We start from the raw sequence: 26,334 nt of genomic DNA on the forward strand, positions 1-26,334 counted from the left end.
ATGCCAATATAAAGAATGCAATTGAAGGGGAAACACGCAAAGCCCTTGAGGATAGCCGTACTGGCTGAAATCTAACGTAAGAACACACTAAAATGAGGGCACTTGAAGGCCAGAAGTGCAAATCTCTGCCCACTAGCTTCTCTGACATATCAGTGCCTTCAGCACAACCGTAATGAGTATGTGAACAGAGCCACCACAGTAAAAACAAGACATTGCTCACCTCCCACTAGAGCTCTATATAAAACCCATATCCCTTATTGAATTTCTAGAACACAAGTTCAGCATTCTGCTGCTCGTATTGCAGTGCGGATTGGTGCCCTATAATGTGCAGCTGTACAGAGCCAGTTGAACGCCAAGTGACAAGCCAAGGGGTGCAATGAAGCAAAGTGAAAGGCACACTGCTGCACATTGTCCAGGTAACTGATGGAAAAGTGCGACACGCCTCACAACGGGTTACCCAACACTCAGGCACCCAACACTCAGGCACCCAACACTCAGGCACCCAACACTCAGGCACCCAACACTCAGGCCATGCTAATCTACCGAATCCAAGATCCTGAGGCCCGATAACTCGCTGTTGCAACGGGTGCTCCAACCGTTGAAGCCTGTTGTCCCCAGTGGCTCAAAGCAGAAGCGAGCTATCGGAAATCAGCGCTAAAAGGCTAACACAACTACACTCATGAAAGATACATGTTCCGAGCTTTCACCGATTACGACCTACAGCACTTTCGCAAACCCCATCACGCCCCTATCTTGGCACGCCCTCCATCTTCCTCTCGCATATCTCTGTGAGCGATTCCCTCACACCTGCCGTCCGCGGCAACACTAACAAAATGGACCCCGTTCCCATGTGTCTTTCCGATTTCTACACTACGTAATTATACTGCCTCATCCCAGCTGCACGGTCATTGGCTACTGAAGATCATACAGAGATCCAACCTTGCCGTGGCATTGGATAGCTCAGTGGCACCGCCCACTACTCTTTGGCAGCTCGGTGGCGGAGTCTGGGCATAGCAGGAGCCCAAAATGGCGGAGCTGTGGACTAGTATAGGTGCTGCGCCAGCTGAAAAACAGGAGCAGCCCCCGAAACCAAGAGACGTTATTCTAGTGAAATCTCCAGCGTTGCTTTCTTCTACTTCGTCCTCTGATCTGCACCCGCTCAAAAAAATTCGGACTGATGATAAATGTTTGAAGCCGAAGCGTGTGAATGGCGAAGGAGGAGGCGGGAATAGCAAGGGAGGACCGGGCCATAGCAGTTCCGTAACATGGAACTTTCCACAGGGAGCCAGCAGCAGCAGCAGCCTATGCCTTGGCAATCCCGGAAAGACTGAGAAGCCAACAAAACCCCGGGAAAAGCGGGATAAGGAAAAGAAGAGGCGGCGGGAAGGGGGCGGAGAGGAGAACGGAGAGGTGAAAACTGCGGGGATCCCCTGTCTCCCTGCAGCTTCCCCGGTCACCGCTGTCAGAAGTGAGTACATGAGCATCTTTCCATTCTTCTCTATGAGCCACTTGGCTCTGCTTAATGCAGCCTTTGAGCTTACATTGTGCCCGTAGTCTGCTCAGCTTCCTCTGTGCAATTAGCAATGGAAGCATGCATTTCATTCCGAGGCATATGGATGTACTTACGGTAGCATGCAAGTGCACTAGTGGCATCAGCAGTTTCCTGGCTGCCCTTTACAAATCACTGTTGATTGGTTGCTATGGATTGATGCACTTGTGGACTTCTGTACATACCCGTTGGAAAAAATCGTTTTGTTTCTACCATGTAAAAGGTTTTTTGTAATAACCATACTTTCCTTGTACTGCTCTCCTACCTGCAGGCTGAATATCTGTGATATCTTCAATGACTTTTCTTTATCTGTGTGCTGATCTATAAGTCCCGCTGCCCACTATTGGCTGTCATGGGACGCTAAGGCAACTGGAAAATCACATGTTCTCCATCCCTTCAGTATCACTTTCAGTTGTCAGTGCATACAAGCGTCTCTCATTTACTTCTCTATTATAATTTTAATTCGATGACTAAAAAATACTGCTTACATTGAATTCACCACAAATGTGCCCGTTTCTTGTACATTCACCTAAGTAAATACTCTTTGAGTACAATATGATATTGCGTTGCCACTGCAACAATTTACCCATGCGTACTCTGAATTTACTGAGATAATGGAGACCCACCTTAAAATGGTGGCCTCTTTTTGGGTCTTGACCCAATTAAGTATCCCTGCTTAAAGAGGCTGAACCTGAAGTTGTATCTGGGAACTATTGATGCAGGCTGGCCTGAAAACCCTTGGTTCATGTTGGCGTACCACTATTTTGGTGGGTGGGTGGTAGGCAGGCAGAATTCTGTCATGGCCCCACCCTACCCGCAACTTCAGTGCCCTTTTGATTCCAACTCTATCCCCGTTACTAATATATGTACTTCTCTATACCCTTTTTAAAACATCAGAGGGTTGTGTGTAAGTAAAGGCTCACCAGGTCGGGTCTGGGGTTTTTTGGGTCATCTACAGTGGCTTGCAAAAGAATTCGTGAGAAGTGGAACGAAAATCATACATAATTCCAAAATTTTTTACAAATAAATAACTGCAAAGTGGGGTGTGCGTAATTATTCAGCCCCCTTTGGTCTCAGTGCAGTCAGTTGCCCATAGACATTGCCTGATGAGTGCTAATGACTAAATAGAGTGCACCTGTGTGTAATCTAATGTCAGTACAAATACAGCTGCTCTGTGACGGCCTCAGAGGTTGTCTAAGAGAATATTGGGAGCATCAACACCATGAAGTCCAAAGAACACACCAGACAGGTCAGGGATAAAGTTATTGAGAAATTTAAAGCAGGCTTAGGCTACAAAAAGATTTCCAAAGCCTTGAACATCCCACGGAGCACTGTTCAAGCGATCATTCAGAAATGGAAGGAGTATGGCACAACTGTGTAAACCTACCAATACAAGGCCGTCCACCTAAACTCACAGGCCGAACAAGGAGAGCGCTGATCAGAAATGCAGCCAAGAGGCCCATGGTGACTCTGGACGAGCTGCAGAGATCTACAGCTCAGGTGGGGGAATCTGTCCATAGGACAACTATTAGTCGTGCACTGCACAAAGTTGGCCTTTATGGAAGAGTGGCAAGAAGAAAGCCATTGTTATTAACAGAAAACCATAAGAAGTCCCATTTGCAGTTTGCCACAAGCCCATGTGGGGGACACAGCAAACATGTGGAAGAAGGTGCTCTGGTCAGATGAGACCAAAATGGAACTTTTTGGCCAAAATGCAAAACGCTATGTGTGGCGGAAAACTAACACTGCACATCACTCTGAACACACCATCCCCACTGTCAAATATGGTGGTGGCAGCATCATGCTCTGGGGGTGCTTCTCTCCAGCAGGGACAGGGAAGCTGGTCAGAGTTGATGGGAAGATGGATGGAGCCAAATACAGGGCAATCTTGGAGGAAAACCTCTTGGAGTCTGCAAAAGACTTGAGACTGGGGCGGAGGTTCACCTTCCAGCAGGACAATGACCCTAAACATAAAGCCAGGGCAACAATGGAATGGTTTAAAACAAAACACATCCATGTGTTAGAATGGCCCAGTCAAAGTCCCGATCTAAATCCAATCGAGAATCTGTGGCAAGATCTGAAAACTGCTGTTCACAAACGCTGTCCATCTGATTTCTGACTGAGCTGGAGCTGTTTTGCAAAGAAGAATGGGCAAGGATTTCAGTCTCTAGATGTGCAAAGCTGGAAGAGACATACCCTAAAAGACTGGCCGCTGTAATTGCAGCAAAAGGTGGTTCTACAAAGTATTGACTCAGGGGGCTGAATAATTATGCACACCCCACTTTGCAGTTATTTATTTGTAAAAAAATGTTTGGAATCATGTATGATTTTCGTTCCACTTCTCACGTGTACACCACTTTGTATTGGTCTTTCACGTGGAATTCCAATAAAATTGATTCATGTTTGTGGCTGTAATGTGACAAAATGTGGAAAAGCTCAAGGGGGCCCGAATACTTTTGCAAGCCACTGTATTTGTTGACCAGCATCACTACTGGGAATGAACTAAATATGTGCATTTAGTTCATAGGGGCAAAGATGATGCATGTTTGTAACCAGTTTTATCCTTGTTGGTGGAAAGGGCTTAAATAGTTGTGCATAATTTTATTAGTTTAGAAAGATTAAAAATTCCACATTCTGTGACTTCACATAACACAACATATAAAAAGTGTCCTGGTAGCTGTATATTATGCTTACAAGTATATATGTAATTGAAATATAACTGTCTTCTTTGGGAGGGGCATATAATCTATATAATACGCAAGAGTCATGAATATCCTGTAAATTATATCCTTATAAAAAGTGCTTAGTGATTAGATATAATTGGTGCTTAGTGATGTAATTTCTGTTGATTCACTTAAACTTACATAGTTACATAGGGTTGAAAAAAAAAGAAAGAGTCCATCAAGTTCAACCCATCCAAGTTAACCCAGCACACACAACCCACACCTACCAATCTATACACTCGCATACATAAACTATATATATATATATACAACCACTAATACTAACTGTAGATATTAGTATCACAATAGCCTTGGATATTCTGCTTGTTCAAAAACTTATCCAGGCCCCTCTTAAAGGCATTAACAGAATCTGCCATTACCACATCACTAGGAAGGGCATTCCACAACCTCGCTGCCCTCACCGTGAAAAACCACCTACGCTGCTTCAAATGGAAGCTCCATTCCTCTAATCTAAAGGGGTGACCTCTGGTGCGTTGATCGTTTTTATGGAAAAAAAAGAACATCCCCTATCTGCCTATGATCCCCTCTAATGTACTGATACAGAGTAATCGTGTCCCCTCCCAAGCGCCTCTTTTCCAGACAAAACAACCCCAACCTCGACAGTCTAACTTCATAGCTTAAATCTTCCATCCCCTTTACCTACCAGTTTAGTTGCACGTCTCTGCACTCTCTCCAACTCATTAATATCCTTCTTAAGGACTGGAGCCCAAAACTGCACTGCATACTCAAGGTGAGGCCTTACCAGGGACCTATAAAGAGGCAACATTATGTTTTCATCCCTTGAGTCAATGCCCTTTTTTATACAAGACGGCACTTTATTTGCTTTAGTAGCCACAGAATGACACTGCCTGGAATTAGACAACTTATCTATAAAAACCCCTAGATCCTTCTCCATTAAGGATACCCCCCAACAAACTACCATTCAGTAGATAGTTCGCATTTATATTATTTCTACCAAAGTGCCTAACTGCAACATTGAACCTAATTTTCCAGTTTGCTGCCCAGTTTTCCAATTTTTTCAAATCGCTCTGCAAGGCAGCAGCATCCTGCATGGAACTTATAGTTTTGCACAATTTAGTGTCATCAGCAAAAATAAACAGCACTGTCTATGCCCACCTCCAGGTCATTAATAAACAAGTTAAAAAGCAAAGGACCAAGGACTGACCCCTGCGGTACTCCACTAACCACACTGGTCCAGTTAGAAAATGTTCCATTTACCACCACTCTTTGTAATCTATCCTTCAGCCAGTTCTCTATCCAATTACAAATATTATGTTCTAGGCCAATATTCCTCAATTTGATCATTAACCTTCTGTGAGGTACTGTATCAAAAGCTTTAGCAAAGTCCAAGTAGATGACATCAACTGCCATTCCAGCATCGAGGTTCCTGCTCACCTCCTCATAAAAGGCGACTAAATTAGTCTGGCAAGATCTGTTATGCATAAAACCATGTAGGCACAAACTTTATAGTATTGTGAACAAAAATGTATTCAAGTACCCTATCCCTTATTACCCCTTCCAAAAGTTTTCCTACTACTGATGTCAGACTAACAGGCCTATAGTTTTCAGGCTGAGAACGGGATCCCTTTTTAAATAACTGCACCACATTAGCAATTCGCCAGTCTCTCGGCACCATGCCAGACCTCAACGAATCCTGAGAAATTATGTGAAGAGGCTTGGCAATCACAGCGCTCAGCTCATTTAATACCCTGGGATGAGTCCCATCCGGTCCTGGACTATTGTTTATCTTTACATGTTCTCTTTACATGTTTATCTTTACAAGTCTCTTTTGAATTTCCTCCCGAGTGACCCATGCGTCAGTAGCTAAATTACTAGAACTAGGCATATTAAAAGGGAAGCCTTCATTAGGTGGCTCCTCAGATGTATAGACAGATGAAAAATAAGAGTTCAAAATTTCTGCTTTTTCCCCGTTCTCATCAACCAACTTACCCCCCCCCCCCCCCGTGATAATAAGGTTCCCACCCCTTCTTGCTTCATTTTTTTACTATTCACATAATTAACAAATAATTTTGGATTCTTTTTACTCCTAGCTGCAATATCCCTTTCCATCTCTATTTTAGCTTGCCTGATAGCTTTTTTGCATGCTTTATTTGCTTCCGTGTACCTGATTAAAGTTTCCACTGTCCCAGCTAACTTGTATGCTTTAAAAGCACATTTTCTCTTACCAACCTCGACACTAACACTTTTATTCATAAAGGTTTTGCTTTGCGATGCCTCTCCTTGCTTACAAGGAGATATATACTGTTGTGTATACCTGCAAAGCAATGTTTTAAAGATGTTCCATTTTCCTTCTGTGTCTAACCCTATGAAAAGCCTTTCCCAGTTGACACATTGCAGAGATGCCCTTATACTGGCAAAGTCTGCACGTCTAAAATCAAGCATTTTAGTTCCTCCCTTATAGAGCTGTCTCTGCAGCATTATCTCAGAGGAGACCATGTTGTGATCACTGTTCCCCAAATGCTCACCCACACAAATGTTAGAGATGAGTTAAGTATTATTAGATATTACCAGGTCCAAAATAGTCATTCCTAGTAGGTTCTTGAACCGCCTGAAATAAAAGGTTGTCATTTAGCATATTTACAAACCTACTAGCTTTTTCTGACTTAGCCACCCCATTACTCCAGTCAATATCCGGATAATTAAAGTCCCCCATAATAACAACTTGACCCAGTTGTGAAGCCTTTTCCATTTGCAACAATAGCTGGATCTCATCTCCCTCATCTATACGGGGTGGTTTATAGCATACACCAATGATCATTTTCTTTGTGACCTTCAGCCCTACTGAAATTTCTACCCAAAGAGATTCAACATTTTCATTGGTGTCTTTATTACATGGCTTTAAATATGACTTTATATAAAGACAAACCCCTCCACCCTTTTTAATCTCTCTGTCCCTCCTAAAAAGTGCATAACCATTTAAATTCACGGCCCAGTCGCATTTTTCATCCCACCAGGTCTCAGTAATACCAATTAAATCATAATTTTCAATACATGCAATAGCCTGCAGCTCCCCTAATTTACCCGACAAGCTTCGCGCATTAGCCAGCATGCAGCGGAGATTACTACTTCTCCCTCTGATGTTTACATTAGCTAACGGAGCGTTGGAGCTAAGGCAAATATTAGACTGTTTTCTTTGTAACGGAAGCTCCTTATCTGATAAAATATATGTCCCCCTCACTCCTCCCCCACAACCCCTTGCTAGTCCCACTGTCCCGTCTACACTAGCTTTCCTATAGAACTCTAGCTCACCCCCCCCCTCTTGTCTAGTTTAAACACTCCTCCAGCCTCTTAACCATTCTCTCCCCTAGCACAACGGACCCCCTTCCATTAAGGTGCAATCCGTCACGGCTGTATAGATTGTACCCCAAAGAAAAGTTAGCCCATTGCTCTAGGAACCCAAACCCTTCCTTCCTACACCAAGACTTTAGCCACGCATTTAGCTCCCTAAGCTCCCGCTGTCTCCCTAAACTTGCACGTGGCACCGGCAAAATTTCCGAAAAAATTACATTGGAGGACCTTTCCTTAATCTTAGAGCCTAGATCCCTGAACTCACTCTTTAAGGTCCCCCACCTACTGTTCATTTTGTCGTTAGTACCAATATGTACCAAGACAGCCGTGTCATGCCCAGCCCCTCCCAATAATTTGTCAACCCGATCAACCACATGCCAAACCCTGGCACCAGGAAGACGGCAAACTGTTCAGTTGAAGCGATCCGCTCGACAGATTACCCTGTCCGCTTTCCTAATGATTGAATCCCCTATAACCACCATCTGTTTAGGCCTAGCTCTGCTCTCCTCCCCACCACTACTCGAGAAACTGGTCTCCCGGCTGTTAGAGAGATCAGCCTCATCTAGAACCGCCAGTCCAGAGTTCACACTCCCATCTTCTTCACACAATCTGGCAAATCTGTTGGGATGCGCAAACCCTGGAGCAGCCTTCCTTTTCCCCACACTAGATTGTCTGTCACCCAGCTTACTGCCCTATCATCCTTTCGTTGCTCCCCTCCACCCATACTATCTGACCCCGCTAGCTCTTGTTCAGTAAGCAAGAGACTTCTCTCAAGATTGTCAATTGAACGCAGTGTTGCAACTTGTTCCTCTAGTGCTCTAACGCGAGCCTCTAAAGTGGCTATTCGCTCACATCCACAACAGAGGTATGCACTTTGGAATTGTTGTTCCACAACTGCATACATGTGGCAGGCTGTGCACTGTCAGACCTTCAATGTTGCTACCACTCATTCTCCCAGTTACAGGAACAGTTAAACAGAAATAGGTGAAAAGACTTGGGAAAAAATGCAAACTTAGTACCTTGTTTTAAATTCCCTTAGTTTGCAACTCCTGTGTTTTTAACTCTACTTACAGAATTGCCGGTGGAAAGGCAATTCAGAGCAGTTAGTTGTCCGAGGTGTATCGCAGGCGACTAATTCCCTTCTGTGGGACATTAGCCTAAAGATTTTATTTGCAAGTACATTATACATCAAACCAATAAAGAAACATCTAGCATGCTAATCTTTCCCACACCTGCATTTCAGGCCCTCCCTTTTTCTGGCTGCACCCATCGTTCAGTTAAGTAACAAAAGCTTATTGATAATATCTAATATTTCAGCTACGAAGGTTGTATTTTTTTTAGTTGCTAGACTGATGTGATTTTGTTTCTAGTATTTACATTGTAATGTTTTGTACTTTTTAAGATGAAATCAAAATAAAAGACAAGGAGAAACAAAAAGAAAAAAAGAAGCATAAATTAATGAATGAAATCAAAAAGGAAAATGGAGAGGTTAAATTGCTACAAAAAGGTAAGTTTTGCATTCTTAGCACTTTTCTATCATTTTAGTGAGATTTTTTTTTTCTAAAAAGAATGAAATGGATTTTATAAAACTAAAATGTACCCAGTTTAAGCTCTAGCCTTATATTGCATTTATTTTCTTAGTAATACACTGGGCCATTAACCACCAGCTGCAATGATGCATTTCTTGCCATATTTGCAGCCCTAAATAAGTAGCAGCAGTCTTATTGCTTGCTTCATAATAAGTAAAGCAGTACCCTAATGGATCATGGTCTATAAGAAAGTTCAAAATGTTGAAAAACCACTATAGAAAGTATTCGGCATAGAGTTTATACATCAAATCATAAATTAAAAATCTCTCTAATCTATACAAGGAGTCTCAGTGTTACATTGTATTGTAATGCTGGAGTTTCATTAGTCTCTTAAAATGGCACAGGGCTTCCATACTGGAATATATGATATAAAGCTAGTGTCACTTGTTATGCTTTTTTAGCCTAGATTATTTCCACAAGACTAAAATACCCCTAAAAATAAGTTGACTATAAAAAGCCTGATATAAAAACACTGATAAATTAATTCACCTCAAAGCTTGCACTTTATCATATCTTATCTCTCCACATACTTTTTAGTAAAAAAAAAAAAAAATCATAAATATGAATGCAAGTGTCTTCACAACAGCTTGATGCCACATTTGAGCTGTGATTAGGCTATGTGGTCTTAGAATTATGTGGCATATAGGTTCCCCAAAATGAAAACCGTGCATATAAATTTTCCTGGCTACAGCAAAATATTCCTGTCTGCGTTTTTAATGTCATTAGAGCACTTTACAGTAAGTTGATCCTAGGAAACCATATATTTTTGAAAAGTACATTATCTGACAAATTGGCTTTGCCATTTTTAATAGAAGAACACAAAACTATGGATATTTATTAAAACCATAGCCAAAAGGTATGTTTAGCATAAGCTGTATTCATTAAGCTTTTACTCAAAAGTGGGAATATTTGCCCTTTAACTACCCCAATTCAATGCTGCATTTTGGCTCACTAAGCTGACAAATCGATTTCCATTAGTAAAAGATTCCTTAGATATTGGTTGATAACGCTTTAAATGTATGATGTTGTTATTGTATGCCTTGTCTAGTGAGTATTAAGTACGCCATGGTATGTCACGGTCAGCAAAATGTTGTTGCTCACTTCTGCCTGGAGCACTTTGTATTAGATGTTGCTTTCTGGGTGGATGATATTGGTGGGAACATCCTTGTTTTGTCATTGGTTCTTGCATTGGTTTTTGGTACTCTTACTTTATATCTCCTAGAAAGTGTGATTTTTCTGTTTCACAATTATTTTTAGGAACAAATGAGAAGCCAAGGCCAAATGCCGAAGATCTACAAATTAAAAAAGTGAAGAAGAAAAAGAAAAAGAAACACAAAGAAGGCGAGAAAAGAAAGCATCCTAAAATGCATAGTAAATCAATTCAGACCATCTGCTCAGGCTTGGTCTCTGATGCTGAAAATAATCAATTTAAGGAAGCCAAAGTTGAAAAAGACGTCTATTTTATGGGTTTACTTGGAAAGACAGAGGTAAAGAAGGTGAAAGTCGAAAAGGAAATTCCATTTGTTTCATTAAAGGAGCCCCGTGTTGAGCACAAACTCAAGTGTTTGGATTCTTTAGAGTTCAAGCACCTTATTCACATCGAGCATCAGCCTAATGGTGGAGCATCTTTGATCCATGCCTATAGCAGTGAACTCTCTCAACTGTCTCCTGTGGAGATGGAAAGGTTTTCTGAGGAATTTGTGACTCTGGTTTTTAGTGAAAATGAGAACTGTGCAGCTTTCTATGTTATGGGGATTGTACATGGGGCTGCTACATATTTGCCAGATTTCCTAGACTATTTTTCATTTAATTTCCCAAATTCACCAGTCAAAATGGAAATTTTGGGGAAGAAGGACATTGAAACAACAACCATTTCTAATTTTCATGCTCAGGTAAGCAATGTTTAAGTCTTGATTTTTATCAAATATTTTTACTTAGTCCTGTAGAGAGGTAGGAAGGAAGTTTAGAAATCAATGCAGAACGTTAACAACAATAAGCAAGGAATCCAGCAAACAGACTGAAGCTATTGTATTTCTGTACCTTTAGAACTGTATGGAGGAGTGAAAACACTAGGCAGACTTTGGCTATTTTGGTTTAAAGGGGAACTATTGTGAAAATGAAAATTTAATTTAAACTTTAATGGAAATAAGAAACTTTGTAAATATAATCAATTACAAATTGTGTATTGTTCTTGAAATAATCAAGTACTCCCCTCTCTGCAATCTGTCACCTTTCATTTTCAACTCATGCAGAAATTGGGGTCAGATTTTGATTGATAACTTTTTTGTGGACTCCCTTTTACTAGCAGATATATTAGAGCTAACTCAAATAACCGACTCCAGCACATACAAAAATCTAAAGTGTAACTCTCAGAAATCCTGCATGTATGGAGACTGTAACCTCAAAAGAGGTTGGTTCTTTTGAAAGATTAAGCTTTAACTTAATCGGCAAAAGATGTCTGGTATTAATTGCAAAAAACATGAAACCGTGAATGTAAAAACTAAAAGCTTGTGAGATAGAAGTTAATGCGAGTTGTCCCAGGCAAAGTCAAGCAAAGTCGAAGAATGTGGGTTTTTCTTTGCTTATTTATTTAATAATAAATAAGCAAGTGTTCAGTATGCGAGTTTGATTTAGGAAAACAAACTCGAAAATTGATATATAAGCCCAAAAGTAATTGACAACAATGAAACCTAATGTTTTGTAAAAAGCCCAAAAAGGATAAAGTAGTTGCAAAATAAAAAAATATAAATAAGGAATTTTCTTTTTTTCACACAGAAGGTTTTCCTTTATGCTCTGTCTACAGGCATCTTTGTGTAAGCAAACCCTGCATATTCAGTCATAGAGCCAACTATTTTTAGATGATATAGGTCTGGGACCTGTTATCCAGAATGCTTAGGACTTGGGGTTTTCCAGATAAGGCGTCTCTGTTTAACATTTAGCTTTGAAAATAAGTTTTCATGCGTCACCATAGATATCAAATGTGAGGCAGGGGCAAAAGGAACAATGGTTTATTGTATTAATGAGAATAGTATGGCACCTGGGAATGTTGGGAAACGGAGGTGGAAAAATGCTTTGTTGGGTGGGAGGAGACTGTAATACAGAGAAATTCACAAGTCACATGGAGAGAGGAAAAATGTAGGAGAGAATAGCAAAACAGGAATGGAGGAAAGGTGGGGGAGTGGCACATAGTATATGGCAAAAATTAGAGTGGGGCAGAGTATAAAAGAAATGCTGATAAAAAAAAAAAATCAGGAAGGAAGAGAGGTTAATAACAAAAGAAAGTTTGCAAAAAATCTATATAAAAGATTTAATCTAGAAACCTATATTATGCCAGTAATCTTGAAATAGTGGGCTCTCTGTATGCTTTTATCCATACCTAGAAAAGGTGTGTGAGATACAGTTAAGGGCTCTGGCTCACGGCACACACGGCAGCACGATTTCGGCAAATCGCCGAAGTTGCCTCGCGAGACTTTTTCGGCGATTTCCCGAAATCGCGCCGCCGCGTGTGCCATCCACTTTCGCTGGTGGGATGGCAGGTGATGGCAACTCGGGGAGATTAGTCGCCCGCGAACAGGGAGATTTGTCGCGGGCGACTAATCTCCCCGTGTGCCAGAGCCCTTAAGGTAAAGTTACCAGCTTGTATTTCTTTAAACCATATTTACTTCTCTAATCATCTGGGACTTAAACAATGATTAACATCTAAATCTAGCCAGACAGGCTGTTTTTCATAAAGAGTGATTGGTTGGTTTAAATGAGATTTGGCACTAAAATTAGATGCCTCTTCAATTGTCTCTGGCAAGTGATTGTAAGGCAAAAATGCAAGGGAGGCACAGTCTGTCATTGCCACCAAAATTACCTTGCACATATATTAGGTGTCCAGTTAACTGAATTTATATTATTAAATACGTTTAGGTAAAGAGAACCTATTCCCATGGTACATACAGAGCTGGAGCAATGAGGCAGATCAGTCTAGTTGGAGCAGTCGATGAGGAAGTTGGAGATTATTTTCCAGAATTCTTGGACATGTTGGAAACCTCTCCTTTCTTAAAGGTAAGAGTTTTTTTGTGTGTTTAAGCAGAAACCATTGGAGTTTTAGAGAGCATTGGGCAAATATCTCCCTTAAGTTTGAATCTATTATTTGTTTGTTTTTTCATTCAGTTAAACATTCACTCAAAAAGCAAACTAGACAAAAGCTCCATTAAAAAAAAATATAAATCCTAGTAGCAAGAGATGTATATAGGCTTTTTGGCTAAAGTTACACACAATGGGCCCCATTAATTAATATTTCGGGGGTTCTAACCTATTGGCTCACCATTTGATTTTTAACTTTCCTTATCCTTTACAGCTCTTTACAGATGTTACAACTTTGAGAAATAATATGCTGTAGATTTCTTCAAACTAATAAAAACAAAGCTCTTCCATTTCTGTAAGATAATATTTCCTGCAGATATTATATTTCAATGATCCGTACCTTGCACAGCACTATTTCGGCTTTTGTTCTCCCAAATGGAATAATTGACTGATAATGTTTAAACTATGCATTTTTTCAGAAATAGCAGATATTTAGTTTTAATCTGATTTGAGCAGGTACAAACACATCTAAACTGTTGGAGTTGGAAATCTTCCTTTTTATGCTTAATAGAACCATGATACAGAATGTTAAAAAATTTAGGTTTTTTTTGCTTATGGATTCTCCCTAGAATTATGAGACACGTATTAACATAAGCATTATTATTGTACATTCTTTAAGCAAAAGTGTATATCATCCATTTAATTTTGTGTGAGTTTTTACTTTTTTGGTTGTTTGTAGATGGAGGAAAGATCAGTCATAAACTGTAACTGCATTCATTTATAGCGCACTTTGCCTTGGGGAACATGTTCAAGCCTGCAGCTAAAAAGTCGAAAAGAGAGTGATGATGGTCCCATTATGTGGGTGCGCCCAGGGGAGCAGATGATTCCTGTGGCTGATATGCCAAAGTCACCCTTCAAAAGGAAAAGGTAAGTAACACATTTTTTTTTTTTTGTCAAAAGGATTCTCAGTTCTTTTTAAGGGGATATTAGAGTTAGGTGTTTGTTCTTTAAATAAAGCTGGGTCTCTAAGAATGATCTTAACTACACAGGTTTGTAAAGTCTGTCATAGCTCAAACAAAGAAGATTTCTGAGGACCTCCAAGAAAATAAAAAAGCAGTTACAGTTTCTTCTAGGCTGGAAAACTTTTCCAAACTATTCATATAATAAGTTTGGACTACACCAATCCACCAAGGCAGATTGTGTGTTGGAGACAAGCTCAAGAGAAAGTGGGTCATGCAGCCAAGAAATGACCCTAAACACAAGTTAAGGTGGCCACACACGTGGCGATCTGACGATGTTTCGTACGATAGTATCGGTGCGTGTATGGCCAGCTTTAATCTACCAAAGACTGGTTAAAGCAGAAGATCTTGGAATGGCCTAGATCAGTGCTGTCCAATTCCTGTGGTGCAGAGGGCTGGATTTTTTCTGGCATACACGGTGAAGGGCCGATAATAGAAGCCAATTTTGACCCCTCCCCCTTTTTTTAAACCTCACCCACTTTAAATCATACCCATGTGATCACAACAGCTTTTAAGACCATACCCACATTAATGGTGGCAACACAGCAAAAACCCAATGGTTGGTGTAGAGATATCACCCTTCATTCATATGTGAAAGAATTATATTATGCTATATTAAGACACACCCTTAAATCCAAATGACGACTCCTCCCCTGTGGATAGCACAACAACCCCCAGCATATAATTACACACCCTAAGGCAGTGTTTTTCAACCTTTTTTGGGCAAAGGCACACTTGTTTCATGAAAAAAATCACGAGGCACACCACCATTAGAAAATGTTAAAAAATTTAACTCTGTGCCCAGCAGCAGTGCCCCCCTAGTACATTGGTGCCCAGCAGCAGTGCCCCCCTAGTACATTGGTGCCAAGAGCAGTGCCCCCCTAGTACATTGGTGCCCAGCAGCAGTGCCCCCTAGTACATTGGTGCCAAGAGCAGTGCCCCCCTAGTACATTGGTGCCCAGCAGCAGTGCCCCCCTAGTACATTGGTGCCAAGAGCAGTGCCCCCCTAGTACACTGGTGCCCAGCAGCAGTGCCCCCCTAGTACATTGGTGCCCAGCAGCAGTGCCCCCCTAGTACATTGGTGCCCAGCAGCAGTGCCCCCCTAGTACATTGGTGCCAAGAGCGTGCCCCCCTAGTACATTGGTGCCCTGCCTACGGCACACCAGGCAACATCTCGCGGCACACTAGTGTGCCGCGGAACAGTGGTTGAAAAACGCTGCCCTAAGGACCCTATAATGACTTTTTCCAAATGCTAACAAACTTCCACAACAAACCAATGTCAGGTTTTCCTCCCACAGGCGGCATAGGGCAGGCAGAGTATGGCACACGGGCAGGGCAGGCATAGTATGGCACACACAGGCAGCATAGGGCAGGCAGAGTACTGCCTGTGTGTGCCATACTCTGCCTGCCCTATGCTGCCTATGTGTGCCATACTCTGCCTTCCCTATGCTGCCTGTGTGTGCCAGGCAGCATACAGTGACACAATGCTGTCACTGCTCCTACAGTCTGTCTGACTGAGGCGGCTTACAGTTTGAGTCTGAGGTGTGAACAACGCAGGGATTAAAAGGTGTGACCAACACAGGGGATTACATTTTTAAACAATACAGGGGTTTACAGCCTGAATCTGAGGTGTGAACCATGCAGGGGCCAGTTCATCTAAATACTGATACAATTTAAATCTTGCACAAAGGTTGGACAGCCCTGGCCTAGATTAATCTGTTTTTAAGAAGGAATGTGCTAAATTTTCTTCAGGTTAATGAGCAGTACTGATTAACTGTTACCAAAAACATTTAAACAGAAATATTGAAAAGGGTCACAAACTGTAAAGGAACACTGTATAGTTCAGGCAGTCGGTTATTGTTGTAGACATCTAAGCACTCATTCAGTAAAGTTAGAATTTGTATAGGACAAGGAATTTCAGTGCAGCCACAGAGAAGCTTGCAGGCCAATGTATTTAGCTTTGGGTAAAAAACACTTGTTCAGTTGGATGCTGAAAATTACTCAACATCTCATGCAAAGATGTCAAGAAGTTAATTTCACATTCAGAGGAAGAGAGTTGCTTATGTTATGAATGCCAACTCGCCTAAATTGCTGCTTTATAAGCAAATAATACATCCATAGTTTTTTTTTTTTGTTTTTTTTTTAATGAATGACATTTTTAAAGGAGACATTGTATAAATGAAAAAAACATAATCTTGTAGGCAATTATAAATAATAGATGGTCCTGGTTTTACTTTGCTCTAAAAAATTAATACTTTCTGTAAAAATGGCTCCTTCATTGGAGCTCCCTATAGATCCTATCAGGTCTCTGTCCCTGTTTCAAATGAAGGGTGGGTGTGTCCTAGCGGTCCCTGCCAGAAGCACAGTAGGAGGGGAGTAGCCAATCACAGCCCTGCAGTCACACAAGCAAAGAGAGGCTGCAGTTCCCGATCAGGTCAATCTAATGGCTGATTGGTTCCTATTCTACAGTGCAGTGTACTGAGTGTCGGAGGCTCCCCCACACATCCAGAGAATTCAACCAGCAGGAACTGGAAAAAATTGGCAGGACTAGTTGGATTTGGGTGAATTTCTCAATAAATCAGTCCGAAACGCGACTTTTTTTTTTTTTTTTTAAGCACATTCCTTCTATATTTAGATGAGTATTATGCATTGGCACATTCTTAATTTTAACATATGTCTCGTTTAAGAAATTCAGTTTTATTTTCCTTTAAATCTGTCAGAACTACCAATGAAATAAAAAACCTGCAGTACCTACCTCGAGCTAGTGAGCCTCGGGAGATGTTGTTTGAAGATCGGACAAGAGCACATGCAGATCACATAGGTCAAGGCTTTGAGAGAGAGACCACAGCAGCTGTAGGGGTGTTAAAGGCTGTGCATTGTGTAGAATGGTAAGTTCTGTATTTATTCTTTGTTTCAGATCATGAGGAGAAGAAGATTACATTAAAATCCAGCAAATAACAAAATAGCCAAAAGTAATTTTGATATGTTTTGGCTTTATATTGTGTACTGGGGTACTCCTTGCATAATCCATAACGTCAAAACAACAAACCCCTCCTTTCTAACATAAAAAAAAAAAAAAAAAAAATATATAAAAAATATATATGATATAGTTACAGTATATTTTTCTATGCATGAGCAGATTAAAATTCAGATTTATTTTAGCTTTACAGGTTTTCTTTAAGCCTTCAACACAAACAAATGTGCTAAGTGGGTTTTTTTCTCCAGCATAAGAGACTTTTTAATTATAAATATTGTGTTTCTCTTACAATACAGGAATGAAAATCCCCGAATTACCAAAGATGTAATTTGCTTTCATGCTGAAGATTTTTTAGAAGTTGTGCAAAGACTGCAGTTAGACTTGCATGAACCTCCACTGTCCCAGGTAAGTGGATTGTTACGTTTTATTTCTTCAATATATTAGATAATCTGTATGAAAAGAAAGAAGAGCTCAGAGCCACAAGTAATAAAAACACACAATCTTTCAAATAGCTTTTTAGACAAACTGTCTGTTTGCTATCATCAGTATTCACCTATCATATACCTGAATAGTAAGTAAAATCTAGGTAGGAAAAAAAGAAGAGTTGTAGATTCTTTCATTTATTTGGTAATTTTCTTTTAAAAATGCCTGATTTACAGAAGTACAGAAGACTTTGCTTCTATACCTGGCTTGCTAGGAAGAGCTCTGTAAGGGCAACTGCTTTAAAGGAACTGTAACACAATTTTTTAATATTTAAAATATCTTTTTAAAATACTGTTATTGGAAAATATATCATTGAAAAATTACAAAAGTATAAGTGGTTTTCTTGAAAATTAACCTTTCCATTAATTTATTGAACTCAGGCAGCAGATCTCCTCCAACTCTTGTAGCAAGCTTCCGTGCAGGCTTAGATAGCGATCCGTTGTTACAGGCAGGCAGTCTTAGCTGTCAAGTAGAAACGCTCTGTCCCCCATCCCTCTCCCTACAAAACCATAAATTACTCCAAAAAAGGACCCCCAATTAGACCGGAAGACAAGGAGTCCCATTATCGCCTTGTGAAGGTTTACCCAGTAAATCAGTTGTAACATAAATCTTTCAAGAACCACTTATGATGATGCAATTTTTACATATTTTAATAATAGTATTTAGAAGGCATATATTAAAACTGAAATATTTGTGTTACTGTTCCTTTACCACATTTTGGCCTAAGAAAATTGGGGATAACAACACAATTATCTGTATAGCATATTTACTAATATATTCACAGCCAGCTACTAGGCCTAAATGCAGCTGATTTTGTTACCACATCTGGTTTTTATATAACCGTGTATTGTTTAAGCAAGTGTTTAAAACAGCCTAAATCTATTCATTCAGATATTGGCTTGCTGTCCAAGCTCCCAAACAGCATTTACCACAAAATTGTAATGAGAGAAGGTAATAGAATCTGACCCTTTCTAACATGCATTGCTCTCTAGAGGACTGATTGCAATATTTTCTCCTGGACATTCTTTCACATTGGTAAAGTTGTTTGGTATGATTGCAGCATAGATGGGCTAAAAGGGTTGCATAATTTAGATAACTGGCTCTTCCCCTTTAAAGGGGACCTGTCACCCTAAGAAATAACTCCAACTTATTTTCTATATTCTTAGTTGAGCAAAATAAACTTGCTCTATATAAATAATATAAATCTTGTTTCCTTCCGTCTTGGAATTACTCAATCACAGCAAGCAGGCAGCTGCCATTTTGTGGACACTGTTATGAAGGCAAGCTTTGTATCACCCCAAAATCTTGTTTCTGTGCTAGAATGGGGTATCAGATGTGCAGGCCCATGCACTGGCTACACAATTAGATGATGAGGAGGGGGGGAAAAGTGAGATGTGCAGTGATAGAGTCGGGGCAAGCAATATATGATTGACAGCTGGGATTTTTAAATGCTTTTTTATAAAAATGAATTTGGGTTTCATGTTTTATTTGAAAAGGACTTTTATTATACAGCTTTTTATGCCTGGGTGACAGGTCCACTTTAAGCAGTCACAGGACTAATGGAGATCTAAATCCAAAGAATGGATTGTACTCGGGGAGCTTCTTTGAGCACTCTTGCAAAATACATTTATTTTCTGTTTTTAGTGGTTTCTGAGATATTTGAATTTTTAGACTGCTAATAGCAGGCTTTTAGCTCAACTGAAAGTCAGCAACCCAAGGGTTAACCAGATCCAGGAAGTATGTAAAAAGCGCATAGATTGTTAGTCACTGACTCTGGGCCTCCAAAAAGCTGTTGAACTAAAGCCTTCCTAGCAGTATAAAACTGTCTAATACTGTGCTGATATACCTAAAAATTGAAATGTAAATTATAAAAATTCTCAGAGGACTACTCTGAAAAAGTTTGAATAAATTCATTTTTGTTTTTTAGATCCCCTTTAAGTGTCTTACAGACATTTCCTTTGTTTGTAATCAGGAGTTTAATATAAATATTTAATATAAAATAATTTACAACATATACTGTCCTCATACTTTGCTATGGGACAATATCCTAAAAATATTAGTGGGCGGCTATCTGGTTGCTAGGTTCCAATTTACCCAATTATCCAGAAAGTAGTTTCAATGTGAAAATCAGAAGGGTCTTGGTACAAAGATAAGTAATAAAATGACAAAATTTGTAGCCCTACAGAATTCATTCTTGGAACAAATAGCATACATGTCTACGATTAAAGGGGACCGGTCACCCTAAGAAAAAACTCCAAATTCTTTTCTATCATGTTAGTTGAGCAAAATAAACTTTATTTACACTATACAGATAGTATAAATCTTGTTTTCTTCGATCTTGGAACTATTCAATCACAGCAAGCAGGCAGCTGCCATTTTGTGTACACTGTTAGTAAGGAAAGCTTTGCATCACACCAAAATCTTGTTGGAGGACCAGATGCCCATACCCATGCACTGGCTACATAATTAGGTGATGGGGAGGGAGGGGAAAAGTGTGAAGTGCAGTGACATCTAGGAAGTGCTGAATGGAAAGCTATTGTATTGTATTGTAATTGGAAAGGTATTGTCTGCCCTGCCTCTATGCCTAAGGCAAAGAGGCAGGGCAGGCAATATATGACTGACAGCTGGGATTTTCCAAAGCCTTTATAATGGGTATGGATGTGTTATTTAAAAAAAGGAATTTGGGTTTCATGTTTAACTTGAAAATGACTTTTATTATTCAGCTTTTTATGTCTGGGTGACAGGTCCACTTTAAGATGGTTGAAAGGGGGTTTCTAATGCTGATTATTGCAGTTGTTTCATTACCTTCTTTTTATTCTATTTTTAAGTGTGTCCAGTGGGTTGATGATGCAAAACTAAATCAGCTGCGAAGGGAAGGCATTCGATATGCCCGAATACAGCTCTATGATGATGACATCTACTTTATTCCAAGAAACGTGGTCCATCAGTTCAAGACTGTTTCAGCTGTGTGTAGTTTAGCCTGGCATATTCGACTTAAGATGTACTACCCAGAGTCTGCAGCTACGCAGAACAGTGATAACTTGGAAGAAACAGAATCAGGGAAAGAAACCAAGGCAGACATTGAAAGAAGAGATAAAACATTATATTCTTCTAGCACTTATACATGTAATGTACAGTTCAAAGACCCCAAGCAAAAACCACCACAAATAAAACATGAACAAACATATCCTCTCCAAACCAGCGAGGAATGTGGCAATATAAATCTTCCAACAATCTCCCCAGCACCTACTGAATGTCATACTTTTGAAACAAAAACTGACTATACCACTGATACACCAGTAAAGAATGAAATGGAATCTACTCTGGAACTCATTAACCAGGACTTTGCAGACCGGCATGTTACTCCAAAGGACACAAGGCAACATATACTAACAAATTCAGTCATTCGAACAGAGGAGGAAAACATGTGCTAAACTTTGTACATACAAATTTAAATTCTTGTTTTTATCCTTCATGATCTAATAATAATAATAATGTAAAAAATTGAATTGCAGGGCAAGTGTTTACTTGTTCTGTAGTCTGTTACAGAATATAGGTATGTAGCGATGTAACATTCCTCAGTGCCTGTCCATAACTGTGAAATATCAAAGCACTTAGGGCCAGATGCACTGTAAACACTGCAGGTTTAACATAAAGGATTCTCAAAATAAATTTTGAGTTGTAGGTTCTAGAATAGAGCTGACATTAACATATATATATATTTTTTGTAAGATGAGCCAGAATTCTTTTTGACAATTCCAGGCTTTTCCATAGAGCTTATTTATATCAATTTTTCATTTTAAATGTGTCAGCACTGTAGTGTAAATAGCTTTTTTTAAAGATTTTTAGTGTGATTTATACTTAAATGTGAGCCGCCTAATAAAGGTTCATATCAATGCATTCAGTTTTTTTCTGGGGCAGGGTACAGTGGTGCAAATAAATGAAGATCTCTTCGTATTTACATTTGTTTCAAATAAGACATTTCCTGAACGGGTTGCTAAAAACAAAGATAACATGTTATTTTAAAAACTGGCCAAATGCAGCTGTATTTGTAAGTATATCTTCTCGATGTTGTGTACTGATGAAGATATCTCATGGTATACTCCGGTTCTGACCCCAAGGGTGTAAATTACATGAACAAGTCTTCCTGAAGCAGGCTAAATGTACAGTGATTTTACAGCATTTTAGTGGAAAAAAAGTGATCTTGTTTGTATTGGTATTAAAGAATTAAGTAAACCTTTTTTTTTTTTCTATCAGTAAAATTACTCTAAACAGCCTCCAGAATTACCTACCTTTGTCCCAGCATTCTGTCTGACCTGGTTCCTCAGTTAGAAGTTAATCGTTTTTCTTTGCTTCCTTGTGCAGAGTGAAGCCTCGCCCCCACTTCCTGTTCAGTTCTCTCATCAAAAAAAAAAAAAACCCTGCTAATGCACAGACTGGCTCCTGCTGCCTCCAGGCATGCCCAGAAGGCTCTTCACTCTGACAGTTGTCGAATTGAAGAGAGAACTGAACAGGAAGTGGGGGCAGGGCTTCACCCTGTACAAGGAAGCAAAGGAAAGGATTAACGTCTAACTGAGGAACCAGGTCAGACAGAATGCTGGGACAAAGGTAGATAGAAAAAAAAAAGGTTTACTTATTCTTTAGGTAACAAAGGGCTTGGAAAGTAGTATAGCATGAAATACCCTCAGATTGTTCAACAGGGCTGTCAATTTAAAGGCTGATCGGCCAAATGTGACTCTTCACAAGATCTTTATGCTTAGAGTGTGCACACACAACTCTGGTTTTGTGTATGACATTTTAATATATTTAAGGACCAAATATGGTATGCTGATCATCTGACCACTGCAGGAAATTAACATTCTAGGCTACTTTTCTGGCTGAATGAATGATCATGTTGTATAGACAGTCATTTAAAATATTTAAAAAAAAAAAAAAAATATTTGAAGCTTAATTTCTGCAAAATGTAATAAAACGGCCACATCTGAAAACGTAAAGGAAACTGGTTATCAAACACCACATGTACCACAGAGGTTCCAGGGCAACAAAAGGCAAAAGTCATTTAAATCTACAGTGACATATGCCATGTTCATTTTAAGCAGATAAAAACAAATCTAGGTGATGGCCTTTCCTTAATTCAAAACTTTATGGATAACTGGTTTCTGGATAAGGATCCCATACCTGTACACTAAAATGGCATTTTGCGCTTTCTCCTAGATTTGTTATATGCACTTGTTGGTTTATGGCAGACCATGACTAAGCACTTTTATAAATATGTATTTTACAGGTTATTCATATTCATTTGTGTATTATAATACTCAAGAGCCATGAATATCCTGTAAATGCTATCCTTATAAACTGTGCTTAGTTATGTCATCAGTTATAATCTGTGCTTTGTGGTGTCATTTGTGCCTTGTGACTCACTGTGTGTGTATTATAATAATGTACCACCTGTATAAAAATGAGGATATTAGACGTCACCTTGGAGTTCCTATGGTCATGGAACTTCTAATATCCTTATATTTTACAACAGGGGGTACTTTATTCACTATATACATTAGGCAGTGCCCTCCAAATAGTGTAGTAAATTTTAATAAGCCTCTCATACAGAAAATGAATCCTGGTTATTGCTACTTACCATACTTTGAAATTGTGTGGCAGTTGAAAACAGAGTTAGTTTGGTTTTAATTGTATATATTTAGAGTTTACACCAGGCAGGAACCATTTTCTAGATCTGTAAACTGCTTGTTAAGTGAGTCATTTCCTTAAAGTTAGATACATTTTAACCACTAATCCACACATAAGCAGTGTTTTTACTATAATACTCTGCCATGCAGAGATGTGCAAGTTGTCCACCATATTTAGTCAATTAAGTAGCAATTACTAATGAGTGGGTCAGTCAAAACTCAACCTGCAACTGACCCTAATAGCCAAAACCTTAACCTGCAAAATGTTGTCATTGTGGGGCCCACACTCAAAATGTACCTGTCTTCCTCATGCTTCATGCTTTTAGGTGCTTCTTGTGAGAACTGATCTAAACTGAACTGTATAAATATACAAGTTTCAGTGAGTCAAGTGACAAATTACATCACTAAGCACTGATTGTAAGGATATAATTTATAGCACATTCATGGCTATATTCCCATATACCCATTTTAAGCAAATAGTTCTAATTTTTAAAAATGATTTCCTTTTTCTCTGTAATAATAAAACCGTACCTTGTACTTGATCCCAACTAAGTTATAATTCATCTTTTCTGGTGGCAAAACAATCCTATTGGGTTTAATGTTTCAATTACTTTAGTAGACTTAAGGTATGGAGATCCAAATTACAGAGACTCCTTATCCAGAAGGTCCTGAGCATTCAAAACTAGCATGAAATTGTATTGCATTTGTTCTAAGACAGACTGGACAGACTTCTTAAAATGGTTTCCCCTGACAAGGTCAAGAATTTTGTTCCCTTTTTTGTTTTACATGTATTATTGTAACAATTTCTTGCTGCTCCAAAAAGTGCAAACGTTTTTTTCTAACAAATAAAACATTCCCAATACGGCCAATTAATTTTCCGTTGTCACAAAAAATATCAAGTCTCACAGCGGCTGAAAAAAAAAAAATGCTTTAGTAAATAGCTCAAAATTACATTCACTGAACTCTCATAAAGGTAAAATATGTTCATATGGGGAAATTGGCATTTTTACTTAAATTTACAATTGGGGAAAAAAAAAAATCAACCTTGATAAATCTGTTCTAATTTCAAATTATAGGAATAGGTCCCACAGGCCCTAACTGCCGTCTCTGGAATATAGCAATTCCCAGATTCCCTTACTCTGAGGAAAACACCATAACAGAATTCTTTTTAGCAGTTTGTAAGTTTGCTGACCAAGCTGGCAGAGGTAAGGCAAGAGGGTGTGGTATTGTTCCCTGAAAAGCAATAAGATAGGAAAAGTGAAAAGATTATGGTAATAAAAGCTTCAGCTCAAAAAATAAGAAACCTTCTGAATAAAATCAATTAAAGTCTGTGATGTTTATGACATGTTTGGCGAGAGGAATAGTGAAGAGTAACCTAGTTCAGAAATGGTACAGAATGTTAAACTGAGTATATTTAAAAACTGAAAACATTTCTTATTTCCATGAGATGTTAATATTTAATTTTCATTTTCTCAATAGTTCCCCTTTAAGTTATCTCAATTACTTGCCTTATATGACACATTAAACATTAACAGCAAGATATATGCAAAACATGGTACATCTTATTACAGAAGAGCACATAAACAGCTTTCGGGGAATACAACCCATTGCCTCTGGTTAGTTGTCTAGGGAGGTGTGCCGTGTTCACTAGTGCTTCATTAAACAAAGTACAAAAATTGGTGCGGTTACGGTGGAAGACTAAAATCTGTAAAAATTTTGATTGGGCCATTTCCTTTGCATATCTGATGATTCAGCTCTTACATTAGTGGAGTGAACAAACAATTTTCCCTGTGACCAATGGTTGTAGGAAAGATTGTAATGTGTACACAGCTGTGCAGCTCTGCATCTCTAACTGCTATGGGGGGGGCAATGATAGGTTGGAGAAGTTGTTAGGGATGTGAATATCATATCTGTATACACTCATCACATTTACAGACAATGGTTTTCAGAAATATTCCTTAACCCATACAGTGATTTCTACTACAGGATTGTGTCGTTTTTTAATGCAGTGGTGCCCAAGGGCTAAATGATCACAGACATTTAATACTGTTCTTGTCCCTTCCATGCCATCTCAATCTTTTAATGATAATACGCACTGTAGATGATGAAATCCCTTAATTCTTTGCAATTTTATATTAATTAAAATTATTAGGAAATTGTTGCAGCGGTGTACCCCTCCCCATCTTTACTTCTAAAAAAAAACAAAACACAGCCTCTCTAGGATCTGCTCTTTTTAGCATTACACAACTTTTCAGTCTTTTGTTGCCCCTATACCACATTTTCAGAAATATGTTGCTGGCACCAAATTCAAAATTAGAATATATTTTTCAGAAAAAAAAAAATGCAGTTTCACCATTCAATATGTTGTCTTTGTACTATTTGCAAAGTCACATGGCAAAAAATCATGAGAATATTAGAAGTAACCTCAGAGTTACATGACCTGTATAAGGGCTAATCTCCAATGGTAGCTTTTGTCTGATGGTGTCGGATTAACAAAAAGCAGCCTACGAGTAGGATGTAGTTCCATGGGTCAAAATATAATGGGACCGATTTATAGCAAATCTTTCATGTAGTTTACACATCAGATTTTTCTAACACAACACACCTGCAAAATCTTGTGCTGTTGTGTGGTATTGAGTGACAAAATCTGATAAAATCTGACCCACAAAATCTGATGAAAATCTGTGGAGTTTAGCCCTCAAACCAATTGGCCTTCATCTGTGTGCCTTTATATGGTTGGGAAATGCCTCGGTAACTTAAAAGAACATCCCTATATTTTTTTCTATAGCTGGTACAATTTTCCCTATATATATTTTGAACATTACCTTCTTAGCAAATGAATGTTTTGGTTGTATTCTGAATGTTAGCTTTGCAATTTATAAGGAACACATGTATTTACAAAATACAAA

The 26,334-nt window shown here is 39.1% G+C and overlaps 1 protein-coding gene across 1 annotated transcript; it reads left to right on the plus strand.

Moving 5' to 3' along the window:
• Positions 1–972: 972 nt before the first annotated feature.
• Positions 973–21,639, plus strand: rsbn1l (round spermatid basic protein 1 like). Its single transcript, NM_001017304.2, is given in 8 exon segments — positions 973–1,468; positions 9,005–9,109; positions 10,449–11,083; positions 13,104–13,241; positions 14,047–14,189; positions 17,002–17,169; positions 17,555–17,663; positions 20,570–21,639. Coding segments are annotated over 8 exon segments (2,346 nt in total). The 5' UTR covers positions 973–1,026; the 3' UTR covers positions 21,176–21,639.
• The last annotated feature ends 4,695 nt before the right edge of the window (positions 21,640–26,334 follow it).

Source organism: Xenopus tropicalis, chromosome 3, assembly GCF_000004195.4.
Source record: "Xenopus tropicalis strain Nigerian chromosome 3, UCB_Xtro_10.0, whole genome shotgun sequence".
Taxonomy (NCBI): domain Eukaryota; kingdom Metazoa; phylum Chordata; class Amphibia; order Anura; family Pipidae; genus Xenopus; species Xenopus tropicalis.